This window comes from Euleptes europaea, chromosome 2 (assembly GCF_029931775.1).
Source record: "Euleptes europaea isolate rEulEur1 chromosome 2, rEulEur1.hap1, whole genome shotgun sequence".
In the NCBI taxonomy this organism is placed as follows: Eukaryota; Metazoa; Chordata; class Lepidosauria; order Squamata; family Sphaerodactylidae; genus Euleptes; species Euleptes europaea.
The window spans coordinates 8,547,465-8,572,926 of NC_079313.1; the positions used below are offsets into that span (position 1 = coordinate 8,547,465).

The 25,462-nt window shown below is 52.7% G+C and overlaps 1 protein-coding gene across 1 annotated transcript; it reads right to left on the bottom strand.

The window, feature by feature from the left end:
- Positions 1-1,751: 1,751 nt before the first annotated feature.
- BTBD2 (BTB domain containing 2) lies at positions 1,752-24,325 on the bottom strand. Its single transcript, XM_056844142.1, has 9 exons — positions 24,159-24,325; positions 18,053-18,172; positions 16,216-16,372; positions 12,463-12,568; positions 11,008-11,205; positions 6,706-6,898; positions 5,671-5,758; positions 4,356-4,502; positions 1,752-1,986 (listed from the first exon to the last, which is right to left on the bottom strand). The coding sequence occupies exons 2-9, from the start codon at positions 18,133-18,135 to the stop codon at positions 1,825-1,827; spliced, it is 1,134 nt and encodes a 377-aa protein (XP_056700120.1). The 5' UTR covers positions 18,136-18,172; positions 24,159-24,325; the 3' UTR covers positions 1,752-1,824.
- Between the last annotated feature and the right edge of the window lie 1,137 nt (positions 24,326-25,462).

Genomic DNA, 25,462 nt, shown 5'->3' on the forward strand with positions numbered 1-25,462 from the left:
TTGCAAAGGATGGGGGATTCTCGGTTGCAGAATTTTCTCAGGCTGGCTTAAAACCGGGGCAGGGGGCGTCTAAAAGCCGAAGTGGAGGACCTGACTTTGGAATTCCAAGTAGTCGTAGGCAGGCTGACTCTGTGCTCAGTTGCTGGTGGAAAGCGCAGTCAAGGCGGTGGCTAACTTAACGGCAACCCCAAAGAAGTTTTCAAGGTGACAGACATTTCAGAGGCGGTTTGCCGTTGCCTGCCTCCACGTAACAACCCCAGCCTTCCTGCTTAGCTTTTGAGATCTGATGAGATCGAGCTACCCCGTCTATGTGCATCAGGGCAAGCGCTTAGCTATCTGGAGGAAATCCCAGCGCCTGGGAATCTACCTTACCTGCCCCCGCTGGCCGGCCTCGCAGAGATTCATCGTTCTACGCCCATCTGGAGAGGGGCCCCTTCTTGACAGCTTCACCCACCTGAAGACGTTGTGCGCAAGAGCCACCTAACCCCCAACCCTCTTCCTCATCCCCATGAGGGGAGATTCGATGCACCAGCTGCGGGTTTGGAATGGGAAGTAGTCAAATAATAAACCCCCACGACCACTGTGCCAGGCTGTCTGCAGCAAGATGACTTAAGGGAGGGAAACTACACGCAGAGCTGCTTGTACTGTTTGACTAGTTGGCCCTGGTGGTCCCTTCCGACTCTGATTCTTCTGCTGGGACAGTCGTGCTCCTCCCCTCCACCATCTCTCCACCCAAGAGAATTCTGCCCCCTTTCACAGCTTTGGGAAAAAACTTTTTTGAGCTATCGAGTTACTGCACGCTCGCCTCCATTTTGCAGCCGAGCTCTTTGTCACTTTATCCCCGAGCTCCTTGCTGGTTCACGCAAAGGGGGGGGGGGGGGAACCGCCGCCGAGGTGGTTTGCTAGGGTGGCGCAGAAAAGGAGACTGGAGAAACAGCTGGAGAGTAGAATGCATTGTTAAGTTGCACTGGATTAACAGCGGAAACATTCAGACGCTTCTTACCACAAGATGGAAGCGGATGACGGTAGCCGGCTCGTGGGTTGCCTGTCGACCGAGGCTCCTGAGGAGGAACCCACGCTCCTCTCTGCACGTTAAGCAAACCCATTCGTGGGGGGGAGGAGGGAAGGAGAGAAGCAAGGCAGCAAAAGCGGACTGTTGAAGCCAATTTACCCGCTTTGCCTTCAGCTTCATCCAGGAAAGCGAGACGGGTTTTGTACCATCGGTTCAGCATCCAGGATTGTCTCAAAACGCAGCTTCCGTCACCCGGGGCGTTCACTCTCCGCGCAAGGTAGCATACATAACGTTTCCAGGAGGAAGCGACCTGTCCCAACCCTACCGCCCACAGGTGCATTGTGGGAAAACCCTGTCAGGCCACGCACCAAACCCTTTCTCCCGCCGCCCCACCAGGTAGCATGCAGAGGCGATCCCTCCGAGTACGGACGGTCTCCTCGCTAAGAACCCTGCCGCTGTCGCGAGCGTGGCTGGATGTGAAAAGCTGCTACATTCATTACAGTGAAAGAATCGTCAAGTCAGGGTACCAGGGGGAAAAACAGAAGGAGTTGCTAGCCTTGGCCGACCTTGCAGGCAAGACCAGTCAACACGTCCCTGGCGAGCAAGGCCGCCCGTCACCCACCCCCAGGCAGTGCGGCCGGCCGTGTCCATCCGCTAAGTCCCTAACTCGGGCTGGCGTACTTCCAGTTGGCAGAGCGGAACGCGAGCTGGCGGTTTGGTTTTCTTTTTTCGTTTCAGCTTGGAAGGACACGGGAAGGGCGGCGGGAGGAGAGCAGCGCCTGGTCCGTCGCTTGACTCTGCTGGCGGCGGCGCTATGTGTAGAAGATGATCTCTGGGATCTGTCCGTCCTCCACAGAGGTGCCATTGTTGTTCCCGGCAGCGTAACAGAAGGTGAAGCAGGTCTTGGCGCCCGTCGTGGGCGACTCGTGGATCACTTTACGCAGCCCTTTGGTTCCGTAGTGGGAATCTGGGCCCTGTGGTTGGGGTCACACACAGAGAGTGGATTGTCACAAGTTGTTGCTTCCCCCCCAACAATTAGGGCCGAACCTTCACTCCCTACAAAGAGCCAAAGGCGGCACATGCTGATACCACCCCTCCACCATTTTATTCTCACAACAACGCTGGGAGATACATTCAGCTCGGGTGCCCCATGGTGGAATACACAGGGAAAAGGCCTCAGTGGAACAGGCTTCGTCAGGAGGTGGTAAGCTCTCCTTGCCTGGAGATTTTTAAGGCTAGACGGCTATCTGTCAGCAATGCTGATTCTATGACCTTAGGCAGTTCATGAGAGGGAGGGCATCTTGGCCATCTTCTGGGCATGGAGTAGGGGTCACTAGGGGTGTGGGGGGGAGGTAGTTTGGAATTTCCTGCACTGTGCAGGGGGTTGGACTAGATGACCCTGTTGGTCCCTTCCAAATCTGGTCATTTATGCATGGTCGCTCTGTTTTTTGTTCTTAACATGCTTTTTTATGCGGCAGTTGGGTTTGGGGGGAAGGAAATCTCTTGTAAGGTAAGCCAATTACAGAGCAGCATTTAAAGGGGTGGGACTTGATTTGAACTTGGGAGACTGCTTTTCTGTATTCATGCCTCCATTAGCACACAGGTTTTGTCCCTGATCATTCCAGCCAATGCATACAGTTTCCCCCAACCCGGGTTACTTTGATCCTGGATGAAACAGGGAATAAAGGAAATTAAAGCGACCATGCATAAATGACCTATGAGTCTATTATTCTACTTGAACCCAGGGCTCCACTGCCCTGGCTGGGCATGCTGCCCACCACACTCCACTCACTGGCTCTTGCGAAAGGAGGAGTTGGTTTTTCTATGCCGACCTTCTCTGCCACTTAAGGGAGACTCAAACCGGCTTACGATCGCCTTCCCTTCCCCACAACAGACACCCTGTGAGGTAGGTGGGGCTGAGAGTTTCCAAGAGAGCTGTGACTAGCCCAAGGTCACCCAGCTGGCTTCATGTGTAGGAGTGGGGAAACCAACCCGGTCTACCAGATTAGCCTCCGCCGCTCATGTGGAGAAGTGGGGAATCAAACCCGGTTCTCCAGATTAGAGTCCACCACTCTTAACCACTACACCACGCTGGCGCTCTGTGGAGGGGCTGTGGAGACTTGCAACCTCTTGCCCAGGATCTTGACTGAGACTGGTCCGGATTGGAACAGCTGCCACAGATCCAACCTGCCTTTAGCAACGGGCTCTAGGCCAGACCTGCACAGTACATAACCTCCATCAGACACATATGGTGGCCCGCTGCGGTCTGTGTGTGTGTGTGTGATAAAACATGTCATTGAAGAACAGTTGGTTTTTATATGCCGACTTTCTCTACCACTTAAGGAAGAATCAAATCGGCTTACAATCGCCTTCCCTTCCCCACAACAGTTACCCTGAGAGGTGGGTGGGGCTGAGAGTGTGTGACTGGCCCAAGGTTACCCTGCTGGCTTCGTGTGTAGGAGTGGGGAAACAAATCCAGTTCACCAATTACCCTCCGCTGCTCATGTGGGGGAGTGGGGAATCAAAACTGGTTCTCCAGATCAGAATCCACCGCTCTTAACCACTACACCACGCAGGCTTTATACGCTGACTTTCTCTACTAAAGGGAGAATCAAATCGGCTTACAAACACCTTCCCTTCTCCTTCCCACAACAGACACCCTGTGAGGTAGGTGAGGCTGAGGGAGCTGTGACTAGCCCAAGATCACCCAGCTGGCTTCACGTGGAGGAGTGGGGAATCAAACCCGGCTCTCCAGATTGGAGTCCACCGCTCCAAACCACCACTCTTAATCACTACACCATGATAGCTCTCCTTGAAACTGCTTATAAGACTGGGGGGAGGGATACCCTCCAGGACGCTGTGGGCTGCATTAGCCAGGCCTTCCCTCCTTCCTCAGCCAATACACCTCCAAAAGTCCAAAGAGGGGCTTGAAAAAGGGCTCCCCCTGCATCCTGTTCCTAAAGGGGCAGGAAAAGGCCTCCTCCCCCTTCCCCAAGAGCACATAAGAACATAAGAAAAGCCCTGCTTGATCAGACCCAGGCCAATCAAGTCCAGCAGTCTGCTCACACAGCGGCCAACCAGGTGCCTCCAGGAAGCCCCCAAACAAGATGACGGCAGCAGCATTATCCTGCCTGCATTCCACGGCCCCCAATATAATAGACATGCTCCTCTGATCCTGGAGAGAATAGGGATGCATCATGACTAGTATCCATTTTTACTAGTAGCCATGAATACTCTCCTCCATGAACATGTCCACTGCCCTCTTAAAGCCTTCCAAGTTGGCAGCCATCACCACATTTTGGGGCAGGGAGTTCCACAATTTAACTATGCGTTGTGTGAGCACCTTCAGTGTTGCGCAGGCTGTGTAGCTGACGGTGGGCAGAATCTCCACCGGCTCCTTGAACATAACCCGGAAGGTGTTGGAGGACCCGTCGCAGCTGAATCCGGTGTCGTTCTGGCCCAGTATCGTGTTGCTGTCGGTGTGGATGATCTGAAAGGGGAAGACGAGCAAGCACACAGTGATGCACATTGGGGCAAAAAAAAAATCCCAACTTCACCTATACACTGGTGGGATCTGTGCTGGCAGCGACAGACCAAGAAAAGGGATCTTGGGGGGTGGATAGCTTGATGAAGATGTCAACTCAGGGTGCGGCATGCTGTGAAAAAGGCAAATCCTATGCTGGCCATAATCAGATGAGGAACAGAGAATAAAACTGCTGCTATCATACCCCAGAGAGGTTTTCAAGGTGGGAGACATTCAGAAGAAGAAGAGTTGGTTTTTATATGCCGACTTTCTCTACCACTTAAGAAAGAATCAAACCTGCTTACCGTCGCCTTCCCTTCCCCTCCACACAACAGACACCCTGTGAGGTAGGTGGGGCTGAGGGAGGGTGACTAGCCCAAGGTCACCCAGCTGGCTTCGTGTGTAGGAGTGAGGAAACAAATCCAGTTCACCAGATTAGCCTCCACCGCTCATGTGAAGGAGTGGGGAATCAAACCCGGCTCTCCAGATCAGACTCCACAGCTCCAAACCACCGTTCTTAACCACTACGCCATGGCCTGCCTCCACGTAGCAACCCTGGTCTTCCTGCTTAGCTTCCGAGATCTGATGAGATCGAGCTATCCACATCAGGGCAAGTGCTTAATTAGCCTGAAGGGAAGCCGCAACAATTTGAGACAGATGAGTAGCCCATGTCTCTCCGCCTTCACAAAGCTAGGGGAGGGGCCATGGCTCAGTGGTAGAGCATCTGCTTGGCATGCAGAAGGCCCCAGGTTCAATCCCCAGCAGGGACTAGGCAAGTAGGTGATGGGAAAGACGTCTGCCTGAGACCCTGGAGAGCCGCTGCCGGTCTGAGTAGACAATACTGACTTTGATGGACCAAGGGTCTGGTTCAGTATAAGGCAGCTTCATGTGTTCAAAGCTATCCCAGCTTTCATGGTTTAAACACCGTTTGCAACCTCTTCCCTCACGGCCACGTTAAGTTTTCCCAATAACATAAGTGCTCCACATTGCATGTGAAACCACAAGAGCGGGGGGCTTCTATGTTACCATCTCCCCTTCTGCAACCTGCCCACGTTATTCCCCCAACCCCCCAAAGAATTGCATGCCTTATTGAGGAACAGCCCCTGCATGCGCAAAGCCAAGGAAGGTGTCCTACCTGTATGTTCACTTGATAATCCGTCGGTCCGTGTATCGATCCGTAGAGCCCGAACCCGACTATAAATATCCTCTTGTTCACAGAGAACCTGGTGAGTTTTGAGAGACAGGAAAGGAGTGGAGTCAACACAAGGGGGTGGAGCCTGAGGAGGGCGGGGTTTGGGGGGGGGGACTTCAATGCCATAGAGTCCAATTGCCAAAGCAGCCATTTCCTCCAGGGGAACTGATCTCTGTCAGCTGGTGATCAGGTGTAGTGGCAGGAGGTCTCCAGCTAGTACCTGAAGGTTGGCAAACCTAAAGTGCCGCCAAGTCGCAGCCAACATATGGCGACCCCTTGGGGTTTTCAAGGCAAGAGACTAACAGAGGTGGCTTGTCATTGCCTGCCTCTGCATAGCAACCCCAGACTTCCTTGGTCTCCCATCCAAGTATTCTGATGAGATCGGGCTAGCCTGGGCCATCCAGGTCAGGGGCAGCCAAAGTCTACAGTGATCCAAATTCTATCTGAACGGGCAACTTCCCATTCTCTTCTAAAGTTCTGAATGATCGGGGCTCCCTTTGGCAAATACTAGCAAAGCTTTCTATGATGTAGTGCTTAAGCCAGGGGTGTCAAACATAAGGCCCGTGGGCCAGATCCGGCCCCTTGAGAGCTCTTATCCAGCCTGTGAGGCAGCCCACCCCCACTCTCGATCCCGACCAAGTGACATTTATGTCCTTTCCGGCCCTTGTAACAACTCAGTTCGACACCCCTGGCTTAGGTTGTTGTGCTTAAACTGTTGGACTAGGATCCAGGTTCGAATCCCCACTCATGCCATGAAAGCTCACTGGAGGACCCTCAGCCAGTCACACACTTTCAGCCTAGCCTACCTCACAGGGTTGTGGTGAGGATAAAATAGAGAAGAATGGCGTAAGCCGCTTTGGGTCCCCACTGGGGAGAAAGGCGGGACTTAAATAAGGTAAACCAATAAATAACAAAATTAAATGAGAGACTCGGCAACCAGGCTCGGTGCCAGAAGGGAGCCCGCTCTGAAAAGCCCACCTGATCCGGTCGCTGGTCCCGCTGTACCCCCAGCGGCTCTCCACCTGCTGGAAGCGGCTGATGCTGCACTCCTTCCCCCTCAGGCAGCAGCGGGGCCTGTCAATGAACTCCACCCGCGGCTTGGGATTGACGGTGAAGTGGAGGAAGAGGCTGACCACTTCACGGTCTGTGAGGATTCCTGACTGGGCCGGCCCTGGAGGAAGGAGGACCGCTTTTTACTGAGCGCGCTCTCAGTGAGAACATAAGCAAAGCCCTGCTGGATCAGACCCAGGCCCATCACATCCAGCAGTCTGTTCACACAGTGCCCAACCAGGTGCCTCTAGGAAGACCACAAACATAACAACTACAGTAGCATTAACCTGCCTGTGTTCCAAAGCACCTCATATAATAGGCATGCTCCTCTGATACGGGAGAGAATAGGTATGACTAATATCCATTTTAACTAGTAACCATTGATAAGAACATCGGTAAGAACAGAAGGAAATCCCTGCTGGATCAGACCAAGGCCCATCAAGTCCAGCAGTCTGTTCACACAGTGGCCAACTCCAGGAAGCCCACAAACAAGTCGACTGCAACAGCATTATCCTGCTTGTCTTCCACAGCACCTAATACAGGCATGCATCATGACTACTATTCATTTTGCCTAGCAGCCATGGCTAGCCCTCTCCTTCATGAACATGTCCACTCCCTTCTTAAAGCCTTCCAAGTTGGCAGCCATCACCACATCCTGGGGCAGGGAGTTCCACCATTTAAATATGCGAACTTCAACTATGAACTGGTTGTGGGTCTCTCTTAAGGATCTTGCCCTTTTTTAAAAAACCAAGGGACTACAGGCCGGTTCAGAAGTTTGTTGTTCTGGATTTACTACAAGTGTGCTGAACCAAACCACCACAACGTTGCGCCAACAGAAAAGACAAACCACACACATAGCAATGGAGGCAAAATGGCTTTTGTCTCAAAGTTACAGGCCAGGCCATCCAAAAGCTCCCCTTTTGTTAGCGTGAAGGTAGCAGATGGACAGTCAGCAAGAGGATCTGCAGAGATGTCATCAGGACTCCCGAAAGTGGAAACTCAAAATGGCACCCACTTTCTGCCAGGGGTGTGTGTGTGCTTTTCTCCCTGGTCGGAACCCTCCGCATCTCATTTAACGGTGCCCATAATCCACCAGTTGAGAGAGCCAGCACGCAACAGGCCTGTCTGTGGGTTCTCCTGACTGCAGAAAAGATAGGAGGCTGCCACGGAGCACAGAACTCAGCTATTCAAGCCCCGCCCTGGAATATTTGCCCCAAGAATGACAGCTGAGAGAGAGAAACGAAGCAGGTATCGACAAGAGATCTGGTCAGCGGCACAAGGAAGCCTGTGTTCACGGCCCAGCTAGGTCACTCTCGTTCTGCTTGCGTGTGACAAAAGACCAAACCAATTCCTTTGTTTAAGTGAATGCATTTTTAAAAAGGGGGAGGGGAGGAAGAATAAACCACAGAGTGGCACCAAATATTGAGTGCGTGGGAAGAAGAGAGGGGGAACGGCAAGCATTTCATTTTCATCCATTAAAACGTCCCCAAATATCTGAAAGGTCCTCAAAGCCTCTGAGTAAGGAGTTTGGTTGTTGTTTTTCCAAATGAAACCGCTCTGGCCCATGATGGGTAGCCGTGGATCTGAAGAAGTGACCTGCGGCTTGCAGAAACTCATACCCTGCCAGAAATTTTGTTAGTCTTTCAGATGCTACTGGACCCTTGCTCTTTTCTACATTCTGGCCCAGAAACTAACTTTGCATGAAAGGAATATAATCTCTCAGTTTTACAAACTGGGTCCAGTCCACATGCAGGACAACAAGAGAACAGAATGGACTGTAAGCTGCAGCTCCCAGCTTTAAGTGTTCATGTTAATAAAGAAGAAGAGTTGGTTTTTATATGCAGACTTTCTCTGCCACTTAAGGAAGAATCAAGCCGGCTTACAGTCACCTTCCCTTCCCCACGACAGACACCTTGTGAGGTAGGTGGGGCTGAGAGAGCTCTAAGAGAACTGTGACTAGCCCAAGATCACCCAGCTGACTTCATGTGGAGGAGTGAGGAATCAAACCCAGATCTCCAGATTAGAGTCCACTGCTCCAACCCACTACACTACGCTGGCTCTCAAGAAATCCTGTTATGTAGAAAGCTGGCACCGCAGGGGGAAAAGATTCTATCCTCTCCCACAGATCACTGCACCGCTAGGTTTCTCACGTCGGGGATCCCCTGCCGGCAGGGCACTCGACCGCCTCATTCCACTGCCTACATGACCCTGCCTTTGAAGGCAGGCTTCCCTGCCCTCACCTCTTTTTGATTCAATCCCACCTCTAGACCCCTCGCTCCCAATGGACAAAAACCTCCCTGGCCTGGTGGTCTGAAGGAACTTGCAGCGGGCCCTGAGGGGGCAGCTATTTACAAAGCCTGGAACGTGTTAAACGATGCTGAAATTAAGCCTCTCCCAAGGTTTGGAAAAGACAAAACTTAATTGCTGGGAGCTTCTTTCCAAAACCCAGATGGGAGCTGCCAACAATAAACAGGGCAGTGTTTCAACACCAACAAACCATAACCACGTGCTCTGCCTCTTGCTCCAGAAAAAGCCCTCGGACGCAATCAGAACCGCTCTTGGGTCAACAGATCCAAGCCCCATCTAGCTAATCTGTTAGGTTTTTGCTTGTGGGGAAAAGGGGTGGGGTGGCGGTGGTGGAATGTGCCCTATGGCAACCCCCACGTGAAGCTGCCTTCTACTGAACAAGACCCTTGGTCCATCAAAGTCAGTACTGTCTACTCAGACCCGCAACGGCTCTCCAGGGTCTCAGGTCATATCACCTACCGGTACTTGCCTAGTCCCTTTCAACTGGAGATGCTGGGGATTGAACCCGGGACCTTCTGCATGCCAAGAAGATGCTCTACCACTGAACGACGGCCCCCCCAATAGGCTTTTCAAGGCAAGAGACCTTCAGAGGTGGTTGACCATTGTTTGCCTCTGTGTAGCGACAATGGAATTCCTTGGTGGTCTCCCAAGTACTAACTGGGGTCAACCCTGCTTAGCTTCCAAGATCTGATGAGATCAGACAAGCCTGGGCCATCCAGGTCAGGGGTGGGACACATTTGTTAAAACTAACTTACAAAACAGCAAGGAAAATTATATTGCTCAATTTCGACCCTCTGCACTGCACGGAGTTCATTTCTGCAATTGTCCTTGTACACATGGGATTGCTTATGGAAGCCTCTTTTATGCCCATGCAAACTCTGAACATGTAAAGATTTCCGACATGCTCATAACATGCAGGTTGACCATAGCTTGGGGGCGGGATGCACCAAGAAAAATAAATCCATCCCTCTGGAATGTCATAATGAAAAGACACCTTCAACGCCCAACACAAGCTTATTCCAGAACGTTTGATTAGAGGGGTATGAGTCCAGCGTTAATGCAAAACACAGTTTTTGTTTGTTCCATTTTTTTGGCGACCCAGGCTCAAAGAGCAGGGGCAGTGCTATTAATGGATCTTCAGGGGACCAGTCACATACCCAGTTACCAGACACAATACTGTTAACATCAGATAACTGGATTCCCAAAACCCATGACTAGCATTTATCCACTGACTGCTTAAGCATACAGTTTGGCCAATACAATACTAGCTTTCCCCCTCTCATCCATTATGTTGTTGTTTTTTTAATCCCTGCCCTCTTGCTTGGAGGAAATGTCTTTTTGCACAGCTCATGTTCACCCCTGCTCTAAGAAACACGAGGGAGAGACACCCCAGGCATTTTATTTTTATTTGTTGGATTCTTAGGCCACCCTTTCCCGGCCAGGTCAGGCTCAGAGTAGCTCACAAACCATTTAAAATCAATTTAAAATGAACCCACAAATTACAGTTAGGACATAATAAAATCCAGGCGCCTTCAAACCACAGCAGCAACAAATACAGTAATAATAGAGTAACAGAAGGAGGAAGGGAAGGGAAAAAGCAGGAAGAGAAGGGAAGGCCAGGCAGATGGAAGCCACCACTGTCCTCAACGATACGCCTGGCAGAGCAGCTCAGTTTTACAGGCCCCGCAGAACTGCTTCGAGTCCCGCAGGGACCAAATATCACTGGGCATAGTGTTCTACTTGGCTGGGGCCAGAGCTGAAAAGGCCCTGGTCGAGGACAGCTGGATGCTTTTCGGGCCAGGGATTCTGCAAGTCACATAGGTTTGCCGCAGGCTGCCCAGCAGAATTCCTTGCCCTGCTAGGGCCACGGACACATAACCCTCAGCAGCCAGTTCAATTAACGTAAAACCCTGCTCCAGTTACCTGCAGCAAACTCCTCGATCGTCATCAAGGGGAAGCGGATGAGCGAGAGGGCTTTGCCCAAGGCTTTGCGCTTGTTCTCCGGAATCACCTGCAGCTGCTGGCGGTGGCACTCTGCCTCGGACCACCGGACCACTGCGTTGAAGAGGCGCACCTCCCGGATGCCCAAGGTGTCCCGCTCCAGAACGGCGACCAGCGTGTCTGCCAGAAGAAGACAGTGGTGTTAGCCATGGAGTCTGAGAATGTTCTTGTGGGTAAGGCAACCTGGGGAAAGGGGGCGCATCCTCCACAGAGGCGAAGTGGGGCAGCAAAACAAAAGCACTGATTTACTGGCTCTGGGAGGCTGATCCGCTACTTTCCCTTTGAACACATGAAGCTGCCTTATACTGAATCAGAGACCCTTAGTACATCAAAGTCAGTATTGTCTACTCCAGTGGTTCCCAAAGTGGGCAGTACCACCCCCTGGGGGGGGATTACCTAGGGGGGCACTAGGAGGCAAGGGGGCAGCAGGGGGTGCTAGAGGTGAGCCTTTTCAACTGTATTGTTGGATAGGGGGTGCTGGGGTGGAGTTTGTGGAACAAAGGGGGTGGTGGCCCAATACGTTTGGGAACCACTGGTCTACTCAGACTGGCAGTGGCTCTCCAGGGTCTCAGGCCGGGGTCTTTCACATCACCTATTTACCTGGTTCCTTTCACTGGAGATGCCGGGGATTGAACCAGGGACCTTCTGCACACCAAGCATAGGCTCTACCACTGAGCCACGGCCCCTTCCCTTCCTCTCCCCACAACAGACACCCTATGAGGTAGGTGGGGCTGACTGGCCTAAGGTCACCCAGCTGGATTCCTGTGGAGGAGCGGTGAATCAAACCAGGTTCTCCAGATTAGAGTCCACCGCTCATGTGGAGGAGAGGGGAATCAAACCCAATTCTCCAGATTAGAATCCACTGCTCATGGGGAGGAGAGGGGAATTAAAGCCAGGTCTCCAGATTAGAGTCCACTGCTCTCAACCACTACACCACACTGGCACGCAGCAAATGAGTCCTGTGGGCCTAATTCCGACCAACGGAGGACAGAAGCGAAAAATTATCTGGGTTGTTCTCACTCACCGAGGGCTTGTGTCACTGAGGGCTTTCTGGCGTACAAAATAAGCACATCACTGCAAACCAGCATGCCAGAGAGAGGCTCTCCAAGCTTACCTTCTTCCATACAAGCTTATTTTGCATGTGCAGGTTCCGGGGGTGGGGAGTTGTGTACAAGAGCTTTTAATCCCGTGAACCTCCCCCTTACAGTCTCAAACTGAAGCGGAAACCAAGGTTCCTCGGAAGCTGAATTTGCACTCGATTCTGCGTTCCCTGTGCTCTTGCGGAACTGTGGCGCCTTGCTGAATTCCAGCATGTGGGCAGCAGAAAAGCGGCAGATGAGACAGCACCGGCCAAGCTGAAAATAAGACGAGACCTACCCAGGTCGATATCGGTGAACCCTTCAGCGTTTATGGCATCAGAGGTGTTCTTATCGATGTTCTCCAGGCATAGGCTTGCCAACTGAGGCTCGTCAAAGAGTCTGGCCTAAAAATCGGACAAGTAAAATAAAAGGGCACTTGTGTGATACTGGGGATGGCTCCCTGTCTTTCCTTGCGGTTCACGTGTACTTTGTGTTCTCCCCTTCCTTCCCCGAGGAGGAGAATTCTATTAAAATAAATCGCACAGGGAGATTAAGGAATGTCTCCTCCTGTGCTATCCAGTCCCCTACTAAAGACAGTACTTGAAGGGCTGTCATATAGAGGATGGTGCCGAGTTGTTTTCTGTTGCTCCAGAAAGTCGGACCAGAACCAATGGGTTGAAATTAAATCAAAAGAGTTTCTGTCTAGACATTAGGAAGAACTTTCTAACAGTCAGAACAGTACCTCAGTGGAACAGGCTTCCTCAGGAGGTGGTAAACTCTCCTTCCCTGGAGGTTTTGAAGCAGAGTGTGAGGGTCTCTGTTTATGTGTCTCTGCTTCCCATCACCTGCTATCAGTGAACTCGTAAAAGCAGTTCACACCTTCTGGTCTCAGGCGCCAGGCCTGATTGCCCCGAGTACCCCCCCCCCCCGCTGTTCTTCCTGTCAGTACTCCCTCAGGCCGATGCGGCCTTGGAAGTGTGATAGCTTCACCAGACTTCCTGGGACTCGTCTGATGTTTTGTATTATGCCAAGCTTGTAACTTCCCATAACAATAAGTGTGAACCCCAGTGCCCCAGTGCCCTGGAGTCAATATATTCTGTAAACCCGATTAGCCCCTCACTTGCAACTTGCTACCTGTGCCTGTCTCATCTCCTGATGTCTTCAATAAATCCTTTGTTTCTTTATCAAAGTCTGAACATTTGATTTGGAGAAGTAAACTCAGAGAGAGGGGATCTCTCACATTAAGTTGCAAGTCTTTGCCTCTCGAACTGCTGCTGTACCTTTTGGGACAGAATGTCAGGCGACGAGGAAAATACCCCTACTACCCCTGACGCACCGGACGGACCGGTGGTACCGGAGAAACCGGACCCCAAGGAGGAGGGTGCCAAGCCAAAGAAGCCTAGGGATCCCATCCCCGACCAAGGCCGGGACGGACGTCCCCGAGGACTTTTTAACAATTGGCTGGACTCCCCCAAGGGTTGGTCTCTCTCCCGAACCGCGGCGAAGGATCGCCGTTTGGCCTTTCCTAGCACGGGACTTGAGGGGGACCCGGCGCGCAAGGAGGCCCTGATGGAAGAGGAACGCAGGCAGTGGCTGGAGGATCGCCAAGCCATGCAGGAGCAGATGGAGTCCATGCGGCTTGTGATGGGTGAGATGGCAGCGGCCCTGGACGCGCTGAAAGTGCAACCGCCTGCCGGCAACCCCCCGGACGGAACACCGGCAGCCCCTCCCGCGCCTCCTAGCCTCCCGTCCCGTCGGGACCTGAAGGTCACGTATGACGGTTCAGGGGACCAGTTAACCTTTTTCATGGTCCAAGTGGACATCTTTATGCGAGAACAAGGCCGAACCTTCACTTCCGAGGAGTCCCGGGTGCAGTACGTGGCTTCCTTACTGCAAGGGGAGGCGGCCGCCTGGATGGTGTTGCAGTATGAGCTCCGCTCGCCGGTGCTGCGAACCCTGGACGAGTTTATGGTGGCACTCCGAAACCGCTTTGAGGACCCAACTCTGGGTGAGCGGGCTAAAGCCTCCCTGATGCAACTGCGCCAAGGGACCAAGTCGGTGGCGCAGTATGCAAGTGAGTTCCAGTCACTGGCCAGCCGAATCCTGGACTGGAGTGAGGCCACTCTGGTACAGTGTTTCAGGGAGGGCCTCAACCCGGACCTCCAACATTGGGCTTTTATGCAAGGGAACCCCCCGGACGTGGAAGGTTGGGTTCGCCATGCTGCCGACATCGAGAATCGCAAACAACTCCTGACCTTGTCCAAACAACGCGTTGGACGAGACCCGAGACCCCGGAGTGATCGGGGCCGAGACTTCCGACCGGGAGGGAGCGGGGGTCCCTCGGCCGCTGAACGCCGCAAGCGTTTTGAGACCGGTGTCTGCCTGACCTGCGGGGGAAAGGGACACTTTGCGTCGCAATGCCCCTCTCGTTCCGGTCGTCCCAATCCCCCTCGCCAAGCCCCGACCGAACCGCAGAAGGCGGCCGCTGAGGACCAGCCCCGCCGCAGGAGCGGACCACCGGGCCGGCGTTCCGGCGCACCCTCCGCTCTCCATGCGCGTCCCCAGGATGTGATCTCCACCTCTACAGGCCCAACGGGGTCCCGGATTACAAATACTACTTTTGATTCGGATGGATCCCCGAACGCCACCACTCCGTCCCCCTCTTCCAGCGAGGAGGAAGAGTGGGAACAGCCGGCAAAAAACGCCGTCGGTCTGCTGTAGAGGGGGCTCCGCAGCAGACCGCCCCTGTCGTTGTGCAAGGAGCTCCACCGATGGTAAGCGCCCAAGAGGACAATGTGTATGTGCGTGTTCACCTGTCCCTACCCAAAGGGGGTCCCAGTTTAGAATTCCCCGCCTTGGTTGATTCGGGGTGTGCCCGCACCATGATTAGTGAGGAAGCTGCCAAGAAACTGGGAGTCCGGCGCAAGCGGCTTCCGGGACCCCTCCGCTTTTCCCAGATGGACGGGAGCGATTTTAAACGGGGCCCACCTTATGTGGCCGCTCCCCAGTTCCACCCCCCTCCCGACCATGAGATTCCTACTGTGGTAGGAGGGGATACCCATCTGGAAATATCCAAGGTCTTAGATTCCAAATGGAAGAAGGGAAAACTGTTTTACTTTGTTCGTTGGAAAAACCTTGGGTCCGCTCACGACGAGTGGGTGGCCGCACCCCACATGGCGGCCCCTCGCTTGGTCCGAGAATTCCACCTCGCTTATCCCGATAAGCCTCGCCCTCTCGAGGACCCCGGTGGGGGGCCTTAAGGGGGGCAGAATGTGAGGGTCTCTGTTTATGTGTCTCTGCTTCCCATCACCTGCTATCAGTGAACTCGTAAAAGCAGTTCACACCTTCTGGTCTCAGGCGCCAGGCCTGATTGCCCCGAGTACCCCCCCCGCTGTTCTTCCTGTCAGTACTCCCTCAGGCCGATGCGGCCTTGGAAGTGTGATAGCTTCACCAGACTTCCTGGGACTCGTCTGATGTTTTGTATTATGCCAAGCTTGTAACTTCCCATAACAATAAGTGTGAACCCCAGTGCCCCAGTGCCCTGGAGTCAATATATTCTGTAAACCCGATTAGCCCCTCACTTGCAACTTGCTACCTGTGCCTGTCTCATCTCCTGATGTCTTCAATAAATCCTTTGTTTCTTTATCAAAGTCTGAACATTTGATTTGGAGAAGTAAACTCAGAGAGAGGGGATCTCTCACACAGAGGCTAGATGGCCATCTGTCAGCAATGCTGATTCTATGTCCTTAAGCAGATCATGAGAGAGGGCATCTTGGCCATCTTCTGGGCATGGAGTAGGGGTCACTGGGGGTGTGAGGGGGGAGGTAGTTGTAAATTTCCTGCATTGTGCAGGGGGTTGGACTAGATGACCCTGGTGGTCCCTTCCAACTCTATGATTCTCTGATCTGCCTCTCGAGACATGTTCTCTGGGCCCTTGCCCTCAGAGGTGAGGCGTGTGCTGACGAGGGACAGGGCATTTCCTGTGGTGTTACCCTGACTGGGACACTCTCCCCCTCGAGGCTTGCCAACAGGCGAAAGGCTGCAAAAATACCTGTGTCAAAAGCATGAACGCGTTGTCCGCACGGAGGTTCTTCTTCAGGAATTCCACGCAGTGCGCCTCGAGGGCAGGGACCGCGTACTTTTTCGCGGTGTAGAGAGTTGTCATCACCGTCTCTGGCCCGATCAGAACTTCATCCGAATAAAGAAACCTGGAAATGAAAAGAGGCGGAAGAAAGCAGGGCTGTGATACAGCAGGATTTTAACCCTAGGACCTCCAGTGCTGGCGTGGAATTAATTCTCTCTCGTGGACAAAGACCATTCTATGCCCACTACACAGACATCCATTCTCCATTTCGTGTTTGACTCGGTGGCTGCTTCCCCTCACCAAAACCCATCATGAGAGGAGGGGCGCTTTTGTTTGTAAGAAAACCCGGTGTGGTGGTTAAAGTTTTAGACTGGGAGACCAAGATTCAAATACCCCCTCAGCCACGACGCTCACTGGATGGCCTTGCTCCAGTCAAACAAGCTCAGCCTACCTCACAAGGCTGTTGCAAGGGTCACCCTGGACTCCTTGGAGGAAGGGCAAGATCAAAATTCAACATTTAGCTAAAGGCAATGTCTAAGCCAGGTGCAAGCTTCCTCCTTCTCTGGCCGCCTGTAATTTCTAGCAGTTCTCCGCTTTTTAGAACGTTTTTAGAACGCTGAGGACAGAACCTCTCAGGGTGAGCCCCTCCATGCTTGGCACGTGAGATTCGCCCACCACCACCACATTCCTAGAGAGCTTTTGAAAGTAGGGTCCCCGCTTGATTAGGCCTGACTTGAAACAAGCCAGAAAAATTTCCCAGCCTGCCTTTCCGACAACACTCAGAGCAGCTTAGATCTTAAGAGGACAAGTTTTTTTTAAAAAGGCACTCAATGTAAAACACAGAATGTTTCCCCAATCCGGGGACTACCCTTAATTTAAGCAAACTGCTCAGGGTAGAAGAAGAGTTGGTTTTTATATGCCAACTTTCTTTACTACTTAAGGGAGAATCAAACCAGCTTACAATCCCCTTCCCGTCCCCTCCCCACAATAGACACCCCTGTGAGGTAGGCGGGGCTGAGAGCTCTAAGAGAACTGTGACTAGCCCAAGGTCACCAAGCTGGCTTCATGTGTAGGAGTGGGGAAACCAATCCAGTTCACTAGATTAGCCTCCGCCGCTCATGTGGAGGAGAGGGGAATCGAACCCGGTTCTCCAGATCAGAGTCCGCCGCTCCAAACCACCGCTTTTAACCACTACACCACGCTGGATAGGTGACTGGTACCCTGAAGTTCCATTTACAGCACTGCCCCTGTTGTTTGGGCACGGGGTCACCAGTACAAGTCACCAGCTCATGTGGAGGAGTGGGGGATCAAACCCGGTTCTCCCGATCAGAGTCCATCGCTTCAAATCAATGCTCTTAACCACTACACCATGCTGGCTCCTGCACTGCACTACCTGTGTGTGGGTGTGGGGGGGTCACTGGCTTTCATTCACAGCTCTTACGACTCTCAACCCACCTCCACACCCCCGTTGCCTCCCTCCTTGGTACCAAGTCCCTCTCGCCACCACCTGCAACTACAGATCTAATGCAGGCCACAAGTCCTGATCTTTCAAAACTGTCCAAGACCTCAGCAACACTCCTCATGCTTTGGGGACGGCCCTTCTCTGGCAAACAAAACTTTCGGCACCCCCTGCCCTCCTTCTACGCCACGAGCATTCACAGATGCGGAGCCCAGCTCTGGTCTCTCTCCAAGCTGCTTGGCATAGATGGTACTCATCACAAAGGACAGAAAGGATGAGAAAGAGGGAAGTGCCTAAACATTAGACAGCAGAAAATGGGCTCTGAAAATGCAAAAGGGGGCTTACTTCAGCAAGGCTAAGAAGGCAGCTGGTTCCACGTCCGGCAGCTCTATCTCCGTAGACGTCGTCGCCATGCCTCCATTGAACATGGCATCGAAGACGGCACTGCCCACGGCCAGCACAAACCTGGCATTTGGAAACAAAATGCAATGAGTGTCCCGGCCTTCACTTTACCCCGCTTTAGGGCCACCGTCATCTGTTCCCACCTGGATTGCTTCCTCCCCTCCCAATACAAGGATTGCAATAACTGTTCTTCACAGGGCAATACTCTGACAGATGTTGCCATAACCTTTCAGCCTCCGCCACACTGGCTCTACCCCTCGGTCGAGACAGACTGCAGCATCAGATAATGATAATTCTCATGTATGCTGTCAATATATACGACACATTTTCAAAGACGTATTAATTGCTTAAATTGGACTAATTTTGCTACTATATACATTATAATGTGAATGACAATACCCTGCTGAGGAGTTCACTGTTCTCAGTGTCGATATTCAAATATAGAATCATAGTGTTGCAAGGGACCACTAGGGTCATCTAGTCCAACCCCCTGCACAATGCAGGAAATTCACAACTACCTCCCCCCCACACCCCCAGTGACCCTTACTCGGTGCCCAGAAGATGGCCAAGATGCCCTCCCTCTCATCATCTGCCTGAGGTCATAGAGTCAGCATTGCTGATAGATGGCTGACTAGCCTCTTCTTAAAAACCTCCAGGGAAGGAGAGCTCACCACCTCCCAAATAAGCCTGTTGCACTGTGGAACCGCTCTGTCAGGAAGTTCTTCCTAATGTCTAGACGGAAACTCTTTAGATTTAATTTCGACCCGTTGGTTCTGGTCCGACCTTCTGGGGCAACAGAAAACAACTCAGCATCCTCCTCTATATGGCAGCCCTTGTGCTACGATGGCAGCTGCTGCCAAAGCAACACTTTTAAACATCTCCAGAGCCAATTAAAAGCCTTGCTGGGTAAAAGACTCGCCTGGCTCCACCCACTTTCTAAAAGCACTTGGTGGGCGCCAGAAAAAGTGTAAGTGGGCGCCATGGTGCCCATAGGCTGTTTAGCTTGGAAAAAAAGCGGTTAAGGGGAGACATGATGGAGGTCTATAAAATTATGCATGGTTTGGAAAAGTGGAAGCTTTTCTCCCTCTCTTATAACACCAGAACGCGGGGTAATCTGCTGAAGCTGGAGGGTGAGAGATTCAAAACAGAGAAACGGAAGTATTTCTTCACACAACGCATAGTTAAATTGTGGAACTCCCTGCCCCAGGATGTGGTGATGGCTGCCAACTTGGAAGGCTTGAAGAGGGGAGTGGGCATGTTCATGGAGAAGAGGGGTATTCATGGCTACTAGTTAAAACGGATACTAGTCATGAAGCATCCCTATTCTCTCCAGGATCAGAGGAGCAGGCCTATTATGTGAGGTGCTGCGTAACACAGGCAGGGCAATGCTGCTGCAGTCGTCTTGTTTGTGGCTTCCTAGAGGCACCTGGTTGGCCATTGTGTGAACAGACTGCTGGACTTGACGGGCCTTGGTCTGATCCAGCATGGCTTTCCTTATGTTCTCATGTTGGGGACCCCGGCTATAGGTCCTTTATAAAAGAAGGGTGGAATTTGGCTTCCCCAGGGGGCATTTCAACCCAAACGGAAGCAAACCTAACTCACACAAATGCATATCTAGTACATATATTTCTTCCTTGTCTGAGTTTCTCACCTACACAAAACCGGGTAGATAATTTTTTTACAATTTTTATACTAAAAAAAAGACATTTATTTAAAATCAGACTTCTAGAAAATTCAAGTTGTTAAAACCTACACTTTTAACTCTCTTAAAACCAAACCTATGGTCTTCCAGCTGGCAAAGCATGAAAGCTTTTTTAAAAAAAAATAACTTGGAGGAAAAATGTGCGTGCTTTTCAAGCATTATAAATTACTGCCTTTATTATTGTGCAAGTTATGACTGTTGAGAATCTGTCAACCAAACTGTTAAGGGTATTTACTTTCCCATTTATGGAGAAGCAATGTTTTGGTACAATAACTACCAGTTCTGTCCTGTAAAGGTACTTGCAGCACCATCCAACGCATATTAACACATAAGTAAATTTCACTGGGTCCAGTAGGTACTTATAATTCATGTTGAACACATGAAGCTGCCTTCTACTGAACCAGACCCTTGGTTCATCAAAGTCAGTATTGTCTACTCAGACCAGCAGCAGCTCTCCAGGGTCTCAGGCAGAGGTCTTTCACATCATCTACCTGCCTAGTCCCTTGAACTGGAGATGCTGGGGATTGAACCAGGGACCTTCTGAATGCCAAGCAGATGCTCTACCACTGAGCCACAGCCCCTCCCCAAGAAGAACACATGAACACAAGAAGCTGCTTGATACTGAATCAGACCCTCGGTCCATCAGAGTCAGTATTGTCTACTCGAACTGGCAGCGGCTCTCCAAGGTCTCAGACAGAGGTCTTTCACATCACCTACTTGCCTAGTCCCTTGAACTGCAGATGCTGGGGATTGAACCGGGGACCTTCTGCATGCCAAGCAGTTGCTCTACCACTGAGCCACAGCCCCTCTCCATGGCTCTCCAGGGTCTCAGGCAGAGATCTTTCACATCACCTACTTTCCTGGTCCCTTTAACTGGAAATGCTGGGGATTGAACTGGGGACCTTCTGCATGCCAAGCAGATGCTCTACCACTGAGCCACAGCCCCTCCCTGTTGGGAGGTCTTCCTACCAAGTACCAGGTTTAGGATTGAAGCCTAATTCTTCAAGTAAGTGATCTTGCCAAACAGCCAAATCAAAACCCGTAATTTCCAAAGCTGGAGAAACCAGCAAGACCCTTAATTTCACCATTGCTCCCCTACACTCATTCTATAGCTCGATTCGAGTCCAGTAGCACCTTAGACACCTTCAAGATTTTTGGGGTATGAGCTTAATACCCAGGGATACCAAGTTCATATCCCAAAAATCTTGGTCCCCAAAAGGTCAGGAATCAACATGAAATTATGGGCTAATATTGATACAAGTGATTATGTGAATAATATATAATGAATTTAATACAAACACAAAATTAATATAAACAACTTGTAGGTAGCCCTGTTCAACCCTTTATGTATCTATGTTAAACATGCCAAATAAACATAAAAACCCAAAATTACAACAGTGTGACAACATACCCAAGCAATATCACAGCTCAGACCGTTCCCGTTTCGGCTGTGAAGCCTTCTTCAGTGGCCCGAATAATATAATTCTGTGCCATTTTGAAAGTGCGTGAATGTATAAGAAAATTGCAATCCTTAGACTGAGTAAGCTGACATTTGAAAATGGTAAATTCTAAAATTTGTTTATGTATATTTCATCCAGAGTTGCCTTTATAATCTTAGGCTCCTATAAAAGTATTCCTTTCATAGTCTCTAAGGTGCTACTAGGAGCCCCATGGCGCAGAGTGGTAAGCTGCAGTACTGCAGTCCAAGCTCTGCTCATGACCTGAGTTCGATCCCGACGGAAGTCGGTTTCAAGTAGCCAGCTCAAGGTCGACTCAGCCTTCCATCCTTCCGAGGTCGGTCAAATGAGTCCCCAGCTTGCTGGGGGTACAGGGAAGATGTCTGGGGAAGGCACTGTCAAACCACCCCGCAAACAAAGTCTGCCTAGGAAATGTCGGGATGTGACGACACCCCATGGGTCAGGAATGACCTGGTGCTTGCACAGGGGACCTTTACCTTTAAGGTGCTACTGGACCCGAATTTAGCTGTTCTACTGCAGACCAGCACAGCTACCCTCTGAAGGCAATACTCATTCTATAGGGCAGCTCCAGCTACATAGCCAGAGATTCTGAGTTAAGCAAACTCTTTAACTGCAAACCAAAATGGTTTGATTTGCTACAGCAACCAATCAGGGTGACTTTCGTTCAGGAAATATACAGAATGAGATGCAGAAATCAGTCCACGCTAGTCACAAAGTCAGCCTAATGGACAATCTCTATCCTGACCATTTAAGAAGAAGAAGAGTTGGTTTTTATACGCCAACTTTCTCTACCACTTAAGGGAGACTCAAACCAGCTTACAATCACCTTCCCTTCCCCTCCCCACAGCAGGCACCCTGTGAGGTAGGTGGAGCTGAGAGTTTGGCGAGAACTGTGACTAGCCCAAGGTCACCCAGCTGGCTTCATGTGTAAGAGTGGGGAAACCAACCCAGTTCACCAGATTAGCCTCTGCCGCTCATGTGGAGGAGTGGGGAATCAAACCCGGTTCAACGGATCAGAGCCCGCCGCTCCAAATTACCGCTCTTAACCACTACACCACACTGGCTCTCCTTTATAGCCTCTCTTTCTCACTTTCCTTTTTTAAAAATTTTATTTCCTTTATAGCCTGTCTTCCTCGCTAAGAATCAAGGCAGATTACAAAATATAGAAAACAATTGAACGGCAGAAGATACCCAGTAAACCAGGGGTCCCCAACCAGGGTGCCTACCAACACCTCACCCAGTGCCCACCAAGTGTGTCTAGAAAGTGGGTGGGGCCAGGCGGAGCTCTTGCCCAGCAGGGCTTCTGACTGCCTCCTGGAGATCTGATTGACGGCACAGATCCAATAACTTTGTTCAGTGGAAACTGCCAGTGTTGGTTTACAACCCATTCCTGACTTCTGAGGACAAAAGTCCTCAGGAGGCCAAGAAGGGGATGCGCTGGCGTTGGGGGGCCCCGTGCGGGTGCCCGGGCTACTTATGCTGTTGCGAGTGGCCCGGACGCTGGCTGGAAGGTCCAGAGGCCGGTCTCCCAGTGCTGCCCTGGCAGCACCGCCCCGAGACGCCGTCTGGGCCTTCTGCCAGTGTCCCACTGGTGTAAAGGCCCGCGCCAGCGTTCTGGGGGGCATTCCAGGGGCATTCCGGGGGAGCTGCCTGTAGGCAGCCTCCTGTCCCCTTTTGCCCCGGGTACTCCACCAGGATGAACAGTGAGGCAGCCTCGCTGTTTTCAATGGGGGGGAAAACCCCATTATAAAACAGAATGCCTTTAAGGGGCTTTTTTTTTTTAGCTTTCAGCCGCGGACAGCTCAGGAATGGGCTGCAATTCTCTCACTGCTCTTTCCCAGTGTATTTTAAGAATTACTCTTCCTGCCCTTGGGCTTCCTCTGAGTGGTTGTGCCCCACCTTCTGCGTTAGCCATTTTATGGTTGCGTCCACCACCCTGTGTCAGAATTATAAAGGTGCCCACAAGCTGAAAAAGGGAGGGACACCTGAGATAAACAATGCAACAGGATTTGAACTGGTCACCCACCACGCAGCCAACCCCAACCCCAAAGTCCAGAATTTCCACTCACTCAGCTCCACACAGACTGAACAGTGCCGTTCGGAGATCTCGGTCAGAGAAAATACATCCGAGCAAGGCAAATAACGCAACCGAGGAAGCCAAATTTAGCTCAGGAAGGTCTACCCCGTGACCTGGCGGCAACTCTCCTGGGATATCCTGCTTATGCCCAGGACCACCTCCCCACCCCCAATCAGGCATCCCTCCAGCCCCTCTCTGTTCTAACCACCCCCTCCATCATGGCCTCCCCCCATCTCCCCACGACACCCAGGAACCCCCAGCCTCCCATCAGGCATCCCTGCAGCCCCTCTTTTCGCTAACCACCCCCTCCATCATGGCCTTCCCCCCCATCTCTCCACAACACCCAGGACCCCTCCCCAGCCCCTATCAGGCATTCCTCCATCCTCCCTCTTTGCTAAACACCCCCTCCATCCTCCTCCTTTTCCATCATGACCCCCCTATCTCCCAGGACCCTCCAGCTCTCAATCAGGTATCCCTTGCCGCCCCTCCACCCCTCTTTTTGCTAACCACCCCCTCCATCATGGCCTTCCCCCCCATCTCCCCAAAACACCCTGGACCCCCCTCCCCACACAGCCCCCAATCAGGCATCTCTCCAGCCCCTCTCTTCGCTAACCACCCCCTCCATCATCAGCATCCTCCTCCTCCATCATGGCTTCCCCCCACCTCCCCGCAACAACTAGGAACCCCCCCCCCAGCCCCCTATCAGGCATCCCTCCAGCCCCTCTCCATCCTCATCTTCCTGCCCCCCTTCTCCCAAATAACCAGCGCTGCCCCCCCCCGTCAGCCCCTCACCGGTGGGCGGGGATGCGCTGGGCGCCGGCGCGGCCTTTGCCCACCAAGAAATGGACGTCGCTGAGCACCTCGTTGTTGAAGAGGAAGGCGAAGCGCTCCTGCACCGTGGGCTTGGTGGCCTGCCAGTTGTACACCGGCTCGCGGCCCGGCAGCGACGAGGAGCCCGCCGAGGCGGCGGCCGAGGCCGAGGCGGCGGCGGCGGCGGCGGCGGCCGAGGCGGGGAGGAGGGCCGGGCCTGCCGCGCCGGAGGGGGCCGAGGCCGGGTTGGCTGACACCCCCGACGCCGACTGCGGGTTCCCTCCGCCGCCGCCGCTGCCGTGGTTGTGCGTGGGCCCCGGCGAGGCCTGCGGGAGAAGCGGCGGCGGCGGCGGCCCGCTGTTGGAGCAGGCGGCAGGAGGCGGCGGCGGCGGCGGCCCGTTGCTGGGCGGCGGCGGCGGCGAGGAGGCCAGGCCGCTGCCGCCGACGGGCCCGGCTCCGGCCGCCATCTTGAGCGCCGCCTCCTCCTCCGCCTCCTCCTCAGGAGGGGCGGCCGGCTGCGGAGGGGGGCGGCGGCGGCGGCGGGCGGCGGGGCCTAGCGGCGGCGGCAGCAACAGCAGCAGCAGCGCCGGGCGAGGCGGCGGCGGCGGCTGAGGGGCGGCCGGGCGGCAGCAGCGGCCGCGGCCCATGAGGCGGGGAGAGGCGAGGCGAGGCGAAGCCGCGGGGCGGCCTCCTCCGCGCCCTTCTCGTCAGGGGCGGCAAGGGGGCCTCGCCCGGCGCCGGCACGAGAGCGCCGGGATATCGGGGGGGGGGGGAGAGAGGCGGCTGGCAAAATAGCGATTATCACTGTGAGGAGGAGGCTTTCTTAATAGGAAAGACACGTTTAGGAGCTTCTATGTTGTTGTTGTTGTTATCACTATGAGGAGGCTTTCTTAAGAACATAAGAAAGGCCCTGCTGGATCAGACCCAGGCCCATCAAGTCCAGCAGGCTGTTCACCCAGCGGCCAACCTGGTGCCTCTAGGAAGCCCACAAGCAAGACCATTGCAGCAGCACCATCCTGCCTGTGCTCCACAGCACCTAATATAATGGGCATGCTCCTCTGTTACTAGAGAGAATAGGTATGCAGCATGACTACTATCCATTCTAACTAATAGCCATGAATACCCCTTTCCTCCATGAATATATCCCCTCTTCAAGCCTTCCAAGTTGGCAGCCATCACCACATCCTGGGGCAGGGAGTTCCCCAATTTAACTATGCGTTGTGTGAAGAAATACTTCCTTTCCTCTGTTTTGAATCTCTCACCTTCCAGCTTCAGCAGAAGACCCC

What these genes read in the sequence shown, in the direction of transcription:
- BTBD2 (XM_056844142.1), bottom strand. Translation starts at nt 18,135, where the DNA reads ATGTTCAATGGAGGCATGGCGACGACGTCTACGGAGATAGAGCTGCCG. An exon ending in GCCTTCTTAGCCTTGCTGAA is followed by an intron (nt 16,373 to 18,052) that starts GTAAGCCCCCTT and finishes TTTCATTTCCAG; the next exon opens with GTTTCTTTATTCGGATGAAG. An exon ending in GGGACCAGCGACCGGATCAG is followed by an intron (nt 5,759 to 6,705) that starts GTGGGCTTTTCA and finishes AAAACTCACCAG; the next exon opens with GTTCTCTGTGAACAAGAGGA.